Source organism: Lipotes vexillifer, unplaced genomic scaffold (assembly GCF_000442215.2).
Source record: "Lipotes vexillifer unplaced genomic scaffold, Lipotes_vexillifer_v1.1 scaffold395, whole genome shotgun sequence".
In the NCBI taxonomy this organism is placed as follows: Eukaryota; Metazoa; Chordata; class Mammalia; order Artiodactyla; family Lipotidae; genus Lipotes; species Lipotes vexillifer.
Window position 1 is genome coordinate 5,166,260 of NW_006797390.1, and position 11,756 is coordinate 5,178,015.

General features: G+C 41.2%; 1 protein-coding gene across 1 annotated transcript in view; it reads left to right on the forward strand.

Moving 5' to 3' along the window:
* The window catches only part of AKAP3 (A-kinase anchoring protein 3), a 19,764-nt gene that overhangs the window by 5,334 nt on the left and 2,674 nt on the right, over positions 1 to 11,756 (forward strand). Inside the window, 1 exon segment of the mRNA XM_007469441.1 lies at positions 4,589 to 6,901. Within this exon segment, the coding sequence (XP_007469503.1) occupies positions 4,589 to 6,901 (2,313 nt within the window).

An 11,756-nucleotide genomic window follows, 5' to 3' on the forward strand; every position in this document is an offset into this window, starting at 1 on the left:
AAAAAAAAAAAAAAAAAAAAAAAAAAAGGCAAAGACAAATGGAATATGGGTAGAAGTGATGTTTGTCACTCCCAGGCCTGGACAACAAAAGTTTCTCATTCAATCCTCCACAGTCTCTGGTGTTTCCCATACACTGGCTCAAAGGAAAGATTTTGAGTCCCTAAGGGAGGGTGAAACCATGCAAAAGCAGAGCCTGAGTCCCTGAGTCATTGCAAAGAAGGCTGCTCTTCAAATGCCTTCTCTAAATGATGTTATACACAGACACTATATACATATTGAATTGTTTTATTATAGTTTATGATACACATCATTCATCTCCCCTAAATCACCTCTGCAAAGTGGGCTATCAGGCTGGTCCCCCTGGTGAATAGTTTGTACACTGGAACCCACTGAACTTTCCATTTCTTGGAAGTCTTTGCTCTGACTCCACCACCTTTTCTCTGTCCCTTTCTCAGACATGCATACAGGCACCTCTCTTTCCTACAGCTTCTTAAAACTGAATTTTGTCCTTTTAGATGTTCACCCTTGTTACTGACCTTTGGTTCAGAAAAATAATTTTTTAAAAGATTCATACAGAAACTCAGTAGCCTCTTCACACCTCCCAGCCAGGCTGATGGGAATGAGTTGCAGGACACACCCCTCGTCATGCTCTCTTCCAGCACTCCTGTTTTCACCCTGGGCCCTACTTCCCGTACATGTAGGAAGTCAAGTTTATTCCCTAGTGCTCCACAGCTGGTTAACCACGTTGCACACATTACCCTATAACGATCAAGCATCTTGCCTTCTCTTCCTCTTCTCTTACCTCTTCTGAAGTCTAATCTTCACTTGACATGTTTAAGGAGTACTACCTGTCTGATACATTCCATTTCAAGTGTACAGATTATTTTGTGCATATTATCTCATTTAATCTTAATCACAATCATATGAGGGAATTATTTAAAAATAATAATAACTACCATACGATCCAGCAATTCCACTTCCTGGTATATACCTAAAGGAAACAAAGTCACCATCTCGAAGAGATATCTGCACCTCTGTGTTCATTGCAGCATTATTAACAACAGCCAAGACATGGAAAACAACCCAAGTGTCCATTGATGGACAATGAATAAAGAAAATGTGGCTCGTATATACAGTGGAATATTATGAGAGGAAGGAAATCTTGCCATTTGTGACAATAGCTGCTAAGTGAAATAAGTAAGACAGAGAAAGATAAATACCATATGATCTCACTTATATGTGGGCTCTAAAAAAAAAAAAAAAGAACACATAAACTCATAGGTGCAGAGAACAGATTGGTGATTGCCAGAGGTGGGCGGGCAAAATGGGTGAAGGAGGTCAAAAGGTACAAACTTCCAGTTATAAAATAAATAAATCCTGGGGATATAATGTACAGCATGGTGACTATAGTTAATAATACTGTAGTATGTATTTTGTATATTTGAAAGTTGCTAAAAGAGTAGATCTTAAAAGAGCTCAGCACAAGAAAAAAATTTTTGAACTATGTGTGGTGATGGTGGACGTTTGACTTGTTGTGAAATGATCATCTCACAATATGTATACAGATATCAAATAATTACAGGTGTTGTACACCTGAAACTAATGTAATGTTATATGTCAACTATATGTCAATGGAAAAAAAAACTTTTAGTCATGTGTCAAAGGTAAACACAGAAACCCAAAACTCACCTGTCCGGAGGTGAAAGAACCCTTCTCCTTCCAACTAGGCACAAAATTCCAAACTGATTTGAGCTTAAGGTAGGCAAAAAATACTAGCAAAATAGATTTTCTGTTGTCTGTCACCAACAGAGAATAGATCTCTATAAACCATTAATCCGTTAAAGAAATCACCAAATGGTGATACAGTAAAACCACATTCTCAAGCATTGCTGCCACCGGTGATTATTGGCCATGGAAAAACCAAAACCAAAACCAAAACGAAAATTCGTAGAGAGGAAAATTAAAACTAGAAAAACAGAACGTCTGCAAAGTTCTGTTGCCCTTTGGATTCACCTTTGGGGGCCTAAGAAAAGATGCACCTGGTACACTATCCTCATGATGACATTTACCTCTGTTAGGCAAATCTGTTGGACATCTTGGCAAAGACTTCCAAAACTGTTAAAAGATCATTTTCAGAGAAAGGTGAAATAATGACTCTCATATGAATATAAAAATAAATCATGAAAGATTTTATTTAACTCATTAATAAGGAGCTGGTGCAGTCCAAAGGAGAATCAAAGGAAAAAGACATATATAGATCAGGAATATTGAAGTGAATGTGCAAATGGAAGCAAAACTCACCTTTTCCACAGTGGGAGAGACAGTAAGTAATTCTTCCCTGGTCAGAATGAATATGTGTGTAGACAAGAATTATATTGCATTGCTATCAGTTATCTACAGTTTAAATAGCTCTGAGGGAATCAGAATCAGAAAATGTGGAAAGGTATGCTATAGATTATGCATAGTTTTCTACTAGAGCACAAATTTCCTTATAGTAGCTATTATTCAAATTAGCAGAACCATTTAGGAGGACTCTGAACCAAGCTCTGTAGCCCACAAGCAACTGAAACCAGCCTGTAGAGGTCCAGCTGCTTTTCTCTTCTTCCCAAGTCATCCAAACATAACAGAATACCATAGGGGTGGAGAATGCCAATTTTAGAGTCCAAACTAGATTTGAATCCTAGCCCCCATCTTGTAGTAGCTGTGAGATGTTGGTCAGTATTTAACTTCTCTAAGCCTCAGTTTTCCACCTGTGAAACTGGGAGAGGGATACCCACCTTACAGGGTATGTATGAGAATTAAATACAATGACATGCATAGAGCACTAAGCACAGTGCCTGGTAGCAGACGTAAGTATTGAACAAAGGGTAGCCAGCAATTCTATGATACTTGGAATAGCAAATTATGCTTTAAAGATGGGCAGTACCTGTGCTCATCCCCAGACAGATAGATATAAGTCGTTATTACAGTGATCCCTTACATTTGATGGTAAGTAGGATACTTTTACATACATTCTTATTTTAGCCTATGTTCAAGTGAAGATTATAGATTACAGTAGGTGAACATATAAATATGTCCATGTGCTTATCACAGCTAATGTCCACCAAAGAATCTGCATTCACTCAAAACTAATAAATTGTCCACAGATACTAACTCCTCAATTACAAATCAGATTTTTAACTTAAGTCATGTCAAAGAGTCCACTGGAAGCCATTGAACATATCAGATTGTGCTCGTGTAGCCCAGTAAAGTGATGAATTAGGCACAACTGTCCTTGAATTTTCTAATTTTTTGAAAACTATGCTGGAATAAAGAGACCTAAATAAAACAGATCAACCATAAAAAAATAACAATTAATAGCAATACATGAAATCTCTGATTCAGCTCAAATGCTACCTCTGTAGCTGCTGACAGTCAGATCTTTTTTTTTAATAAATTTATTTATTTAATTTATTTTTTTGGCTGCATTGGGTCTTCGTTACTGTGCACAGGCTTTCTCTAGTTGCAGCAAGTGGGGCCACTCTTGGTTGCGGTGCACGGGCTTCCATTGCGGTGGCTCCTCTCTTTTTTTAAAAAATTTATTTATTTATTTATTTATTTTTGGATGCGTTGCCGTCTTCGTTGCTGTGCATGGGATTTCTCTAGTTGCAGCAAGTGGGGCCACTTTTCGTTGCGGTGCCCGGGCTTCTCATTGCAGTGGCTTCTCTGGTTGCAGAGCACGGGCTCTAGGCGCACGGGCTTCGGTAGTTGTGGCACACGGGCTCAGTAGTTGTGGCTCGTGGGCTCTAGAGCTCAGACTCAGTAGCTGTGGCACACGGGCTTAGTTGCTCCACGGCATGTGGGATCTTCCCAGACCAGGGCTCGAACCCGTGTCCCCTGCATTGGCAGGCGGATTCTTAACCACTGCACCACCAGGGAAGCCTGCAGTGGCTTATCTTGTTGTGGAGCATGGGCTCTAAGTGCGTGGGCCTCAGTAGTTCTGGCACATGGGCTCAGTCATTGTGGCTCACGGGCTCGAGAGCGCAGGCTCAGTAGTTGTGGCACACGGGCTTAGTTGCTTCCCGGCATGTGGGATCTTCCTGGACCAAGGATCAAATCCATGTCCCCTGCTGTGGCAGGTGGATCCTTAACCACTGAGCCACTGGGGGAGCCCTGACAGTCATATCTTAAGGACAGTTGTTTTTGGAGTCAGTATAGTGCAGTGGTCAAGAGCATGGGCCCTGGAGTCACTGCCTGGGTTGCAGTTCCTCCTCTGTCAATGATTATAGCTGTATAACCTCAGGTAATAAACTAACTAAAATCTCTCAGTTCTTCAATTTCCTCTTCTGCAAAATGTGGGTAATAAGAGAGCTACTAGCATTTAAGTTTACTGCCAGAATAATATTAAATCAGATAACAGGCCTAAAATACTTGCAGCAGTGCCTGATACATAGTAAGCAGTCAATAAATGTCAGTTACATCTATGGGGCTGATGGAGCAGTTAAGACTTGAGAGAGGCGACCACTTTTGTAACTGATCTTTGAGGTTGTCCTGAATATCCCATATCTTTGCTTTGTTGTAGTTGGATGAATCCTTGTCTGTTTTTCAGGAAGCCTCACATGATCCCATCAGAGTGCTCAGCTGGCTCCGCAGAGACCTGGAAAAAAGCACAGCAGGGTTCCAAGATGTTAGATTCAAGCCTGGAGAAGCATCATTTGGTGGGGAAATGGTCAACTCAGGAGACCCACGCAAAAGTTTCTGTGTGGACTATTATAACACCACCACCGAGGGCAGTCCAGGGAGATTGCATTTTGAGATGAGTCACAGAGAGAGCCCTTATCAGGGCCCCAGTGCCCACGTTGGTAACAGGAGCTCAGTAGACAAAGTTTCCTTCTACGCCACTCGCCTCACAAATCTCGTCATAGCCATGGCCCGCAAGGAGATCAACGAGAGGATTGACGGCTCTGAGAGCAAATGCGTCCATCAGTCAGTGTACGTGGGGGATAAGCCCGCACCCAACAAAAGCCTGAGCAAGGTGGCATCAGAGCTGGTGAACGAGACTGTCTCTGCCTGTTCCAGAAACTCCACCTCGGATAAGGCTCCTGGCTCCTGTGACAGAGCCTCAGGAACATTACAGAGTCCCCTGAATTTAAAATACAAAAGTGCTTTGAAGATCAAGGACAGCACCAAGGAAAGCAGGAGTCCAGACGACAAGCCTTCTTCTAAGAAGTCTTTCTTCTATAAGGAAGTGTTTGAATCTTGTAACGCAAGTGATGCCACAGAGGGCGGAAGGTCCTTACCCGCAGAGGGAGAGATGTTCAGAGAGCGGGAAAGGCCCAGTGACTTCACAGCTTCTGTCAGTCAAGGGATCATCACCTATGCTAACAGTGTGGTGTCTGATATGATGGTCTCCATCTTGAAGACCCTGAGGATCCAAGTGAAGGACACGACCATTGCCACCATCCTGCTAAAGAAGGTCCTGATCAAGCACGCGGAAGAGGTGGTCTCAGATCTCATTGACTCCTTCATGAAGAACCTCCATGACGTCACAGGGGCCCTCATGACTGATATGGACTTTGTCTCGGCTGTGAAAAGAAGTCTCTTCTCTCATGGAAGCCAGAAGGCCACAGATATCATGGATGCCATGCTGGGTAAACTCTACTCAGTGATATTTGCCAAGAAGCCTCCTGAGACTGTCAGGAAAACCAAAGACAAGTCTGAGAGTTATTCCCTCATGTCCATGAAAGGAACGAGTGACCCTAAAAACCGAAACGTCAACTTTGCATCCATGAAATCTGAAGGTAAATTGAGGGAAGAAAAATGCTCTCCTGCACCCAAACCCGAGAAGGAGAAGACTTGTGCTGAAACTCTGGGTGAGCACATCATCCAGGAGGGGCTGTCCCTGTTGCACAGAAATCAGCAGTAAGAAGGAAAATCTCCAGGTGTCCAGTGTGCGCCGTTTGTGGCTTCCAACAAACAGTATAAACCTGCACCAGACTCTCCCTTGGGAGTTCCTTTCGATCCTGGCAACCTCAGTCCCTCTGTGCATCACCCAGAGAAACCGGAGAATTTTATGTATGACTCTGACTCCTGGGCCAGGGACCTGATCATATCAGCCTTACTTCTGATTCAGTACCACCTGGCCCAGGGGGGAAGCATGGATGCACAGAGTTTCCTTAAAGCTGCTGGCAGCACCAACTTGCAGGCCAACAGCAAGTCCCCTGCAGTTTCTGATGAGTCCGGCCTTAGGTCTCCTCATACGGGGGTTGACCAAGAAGAAGCAGAGAAGGATCTAATGAGCGTTTTCTTCAACTTCATCCAGAACTTACTCGGTGAGACCATTTTCAGGAGCGACCGTAGCCCTGAACCCAAGCCAGCTAAGGAAGAAGACAGTCCCCAGCGTGAAAGACCTGTAAGTCCTTCTCCCATCAAATTAAATGAAGGCGATGAGGCTGGAGGTACTTTTGCTGGGCTGACCAAGAAGGTTGCTAACCAGCTAGATGACCACATGAACGGGCGAATGGTAGAACATCTGATGGACTCAGTGATGAAGTTGTGTCTCATTATTGCCAAGTCCTGTGACTCTCCATTGGCAGAACTAGGAGATGATAAGTCTGGGGATACCAACTGGCCAACTTCAGCCTCCCCAGATAGTTTACATGAGTGTTTGCCAGCCAAGGGCACAGGGACAGCAGAGATCCTCCTGAAGAATGCTTATGAAGCTATCTGTAACGAATTGAGAGGTATATCAGCACAGCTCCCCGAAGGGTGTGCAGCACCCAAAGTGATTGTCAGCAGTCACAACCTAACCGATACGGTTCAGAACAAGCAACTCCAAGCCGTTCTTCAATGGGTGGCCGCCTCTGAGCTCAATGTCCCCGTGTTGTACTTTGCTGGTTACGATGAAGGAATCCAGGAGAAGGTAAGGAAGTAGAATCGGGAATTTGGGAAGATTTATTAGGGTTTAATTAGGGTTCTAAGTTTTTTTTTTCTTTCTGAATGGAAAGAGAGCCACGAGGAGGGTAGAATGGGGACAGTAAAAATTTGAAGCTCATGCCTCATGGTAGAGATAATGGGTAACTTAAAATTCAGTTTTGCCCACTAGGAGGCATATCAAAGGGTAAAAAGAGAGATAAATCATTTTTTTTTTCTCTTTCTTTTTCTGCGTATATTGATGGAAGTGCACAAATAAGGAACCTCCAAGAGACTTGGTGAAAGAATCAGATTAAGGTCTGGGCTCAGGCTGAATTCTGCATGACAGCTTTGCCCAAAGAATGAGAAGGAGCTGCTGGGAAGCATCCCATCCTGGGGATGAGCTGCCGAGCTGGGGTGGGGGTGGGCGGTGAAGGGTGGACTGATGGCCTTTTCAAGCCTGTCATTCCTCTCTTAGCTGGTGGTCTAGGAAGTGTTGGGGATTTGAAGGGATTCAATAAATAACATCCCTCTTCCCCTCACCCTGAGTTCTGAATCAGTCGAGAAGTAAGACCAAAGAATAAGGCAGATGGAAAATCAGCTTATTACTGTTCTTACTGATAAAGGTAAGTGTGCCTTCTAACTCCTTTCTTCTCCCGGTTTAGGCCTTGGAACTGCTCACTGAAGGGAAATTTGGGGTCCAGAAAGCTTTTGTTTATGTAGTTGCTGTTTCATGCTAGTGTGGGAGAATTAAGAGAGGCCATCTCCACAGCACGCACGCACGCGTGCGCACACACACGCACGCACACACACACACACACACACACTCTCTCTCCCTCTCTCTCTCCCTCTCTCTCTCAGGTTTTTTATTATTTTCCCTCAATTGAGAAAAGTAGAACAATGGCATTTTAAGTAGTAGGAGGTGGCACAAGAGGCTGGGATTATTTATAAAAAGCATTTATCTTCTTAGAAACCAGAGGACGTGGAGAAAGGCCTTCTCTGTTTAATATGTGGTATTAGTAACCCTTGTAACTGGGTTACTTGGTTTATCTGATGACTGGGAAGACACAGAACTGTGTAGCATACAGAATAGGCCACACAGCCTAAACAAGAAACTGAGTCATCTGTAGACTTGCTACTCATGTGGTCTGTGGACCAACAGCATTGGCATCGCCTGGGAGCTCAGTACAAGTGCAGAATCTCAGGCTCCACTCCTGACCTACTGAATCAGAATCTTCGCTTTAGCAAAATCCCCAGGTGATTTGTGTGCATGTTCCATTTGGGCTAAAGGACAGAACGTGGAGATCCAATCTTAGATTTATCTCTAAGAGTCCTCGGTAAGTTCTGTCTCTTTACAGTTTTTCCAGTCTGTACAACAGACAACTGTTTTGGCACGTAGTAATTAACGGATGGGCCTGTATTCACAAAAGCTTTAGACTGATGCAAAAAATCTAAAAAGCCTAGCTTTCATGTGTACAATGTGTGAAACAGGCTTTGTTCTGACACCATCTTTTAAGTCATCCTCATCATACATAACATACATAATACATTCTGATTTTAGATTATTTTGAATTAGAATGTCTATGATATAATTCTCTAAAATGAGGACAGTAGACTTGCAGGCCTCCTTGTTCTACACACACGCACATCTTTGCCCAAAGTAAAGACTGTCATCTCTTTTCTTGAAGAGTGGAAGGGTTGAGCAGCAGCACGTCCAAACTTCAACTGAGTGGATTTGCCCTGAGCATCAGTATATGTTTAAGAACAGCTGGACGAAGTATACATCAAAGAAACTACCTAAAAATGAGTCACAATTTGTGTTTGGAAAGAGATTTAATTAACATATGCAAATATTTTCATGCTGATGCAGGTGATTGAACCTGGTAACGCTGGGATGCCCATGAGCCCAATTCCTTTAAACAAATTTGCATCCATTTTTGAATAAGTAATGTGTGCATAGTTCAAAATCCAAAGGCACAAAAAAAGATGCACACTTAAAATTAAGGGCTTTTTCTCATCTTTATCTCCCATCCCATTGCCCTCCCTGGAGCAAACCATTCTGATCAATTTCTTGTTTATCCTTCCAGAAATGCTTATGCATGTACAAGTTAATACTTATATATACTTATCTTTCGTTAAGTCACAAATGGTAGTCTTTTATCTATGTGTATATATTCTCTTCTGCAACATATAGAGTTGCCACATTCTTTTCTAATGGCTGCATATTTACTGTATGCAGGTGCTGTATGTAACCACTCTCCTATGGATGGACATTTCAGTTACCAGTATTTTGCTGCTATAAGCAATGCTGTATGCACAGATTCAAATGTATCTGAACGTGTGCTTGTAGATTGGATATGTATTCCCCAATGCCTTTTATAGAGCTTTGCACCAACAATGTGACAGTGTCTGCTTCCCACAGTTTAACCAACAGTCCATTCCAGACTTTTGACCTTTGCCAAGTGTTGCCTTACTTTTCACATATCTTATTAGGAACCAGGGTGAATACCATTTCATATGTTTAAGAGCCATTTTTCAATCCTTTTTCATGGATGAATTACTTGTTCATGCCCTCTGCCCATTTTTCTGTTGGGTTGTTGGTCTTTTTTTCTTTATCTCTGACAGTTTTTTTATATACAAGGAAATTAGCCTTTGTGATGTTAAATGTGATATTTTTATCATTTGACTTTTGATTGGTGTTTTTTGTTGTTTTTGCCATACAGAATTTTTTAAATGTTTATGTAGTCAAATATGACAGTTTATCTTTTATTTTTCCTAGATTTTGTGTCGTATTTTGGAAAACATTCTCTACCACAAAATACTAACAAGACTTCCCCATGTTTTTCTTCTAGTACCTTCATGATTTTTTAAAAAAACGTTTAAGACTTTGATCCATGTTGAATTTGTTTTCACATAAGGTGTGATGTAGGGATGCAATCTCTTATTTTTTTCCAGATAGCTGTCTTTTTTTTTTTTAACATCTATATTGGAGTACAGTTGCTTTACAGTGTTGTATTAGTTTCTGCTGTATAACGAAGTGAATCAGCTGTACATATACGTATACCCCCATATCCCCTCCCTCTTGCGTCTCCCTCCCACCCTCCCTATCCCATCCCTCTAGGTGGTCACAAAGCACCAAACTGATCTCCCCGTGCCATGCAGCTGCTTTCCACTAGCTCAGATAGCTATCTGTCTTTGTTTTTCTTCAAAGCCTTCTATTCCATTGAATCATTTGTCTATTCTTACTAGTTTAATACTGTTTTCATAGCATATTGATTTAATTACTGTAATTCTATAATAAGTTTTAATATCTGATAAGGACTAGAGACTCCTTATTTCTCTGTCTCAGAAATTTTCTAGGCTATATTTCTCAGTTTCACCACCAGCCGTAGGCAACCATCATCCTGCTTTCTAGCATTACAGATTTGCCTTTCCAACATTTTATATAATGGAGTCATATAAACTATGCAGCCTTTTACATCTGGCTCTGTACACCTAGCATAACATTTTTGAGGTTTATCCATACTGCAGTATATGTCAGTAGTTCATTTCTTTTATTGCTGAATATTTCATTTTATATGTTTTCTCTATCCACTCACCAGTTAATGGACATTTGGGTTGTTCCCACTAGTTGGCTATTATGAATAACACTTCTGTGAACATTTACATGCACATCTTTGTGTGGACATAACGTTTTCATTTCTCTTGGGTGACAGGGAGTGTAATTGCTGCATCTTATGGTAAGTATACTTTCTTAAGAATCTGTCAAACTGTTTTCCAAAGTGGCTGTACCATTTTACGTTCCTACCAGCAATTTTTGTTGATTTCAGTTTCTCATTATTCTTTTTTTTTTTAAATTGTAGCTGTTATAGTGGTTTCTGACTGTGGATTTAATTTGACATACATACGTTAAAATGACCAAAGATGTTGAACATCTTTTTTATGTGTTCACTAGCCATTCATATATATTCTTTGGTGAGTTCTCTGTGTAAATCTTTTGACTGGGTTACAAGAATATAAAGTTACAAGAATTCTTTATGTATTCCGGATACAAGTCCTTTATCAGATATATATGATTTGCAAATATTTTCTCTCAGTCTGTATCTTGTCTTTTTACCTAATGGAGTGCTTCAAAAAGCAAAAGTTTTTAATGATGACATCTAATTTATCACTTTTTGCTTTCATTGCTTGTGCTTTTGATGTCATATCTGATAAATCTTTGCTTAACTCAGTGGTTCTCAACTGGAGGCAGTTTTACCCCCAAGGGACATTTGGCAGTGCCTGGAGACGTATTTTCTTGTCACAGCTGGGAAGGGGGAGTCTAGTGGGGAGAGGCCAGGGATGCTATAAACATCCATACTGGCCATAAGGTCAGTAGAGCCAGATTGCGAAACCCTGACCTAATAACCAGGGTCATGAAGATTCTCTTGTTTCTTTTCTTCTAAATAATAATTTCAGCTCTAATGTTTAGGTCTGTGACCCATTTTGAGCTCATTTTCATGTATAATATGAGGTAGGTGTCTAGATTCTAGATTCATACTTCTGTGTGTGGGTATGCAGTTGTCTTCAGCACCTTTGTCAAAAAGACAAATGGACATCTGGCCCTTTTGAATTCTTCCCCCTTTATACCAACAGAATCACCAGAAATGTTGGGTTCAAGCTCTCTTTTGATTGGTGTTTTCATGGTATGTCTTTTTCCATAATTTTACTTTTAACTTGCCTATATCATAAAATGGTACAGCCACTTTGGAAAACAGTTTGACAGTTTCTTAAGAAAGTATACTTTACCATAAGGTGGTTCACGTTACCATTTTCCATAGGCAACGTAAGTAGGGCCATTTTTTTTTTTTTTTTTTTTTTTTTGG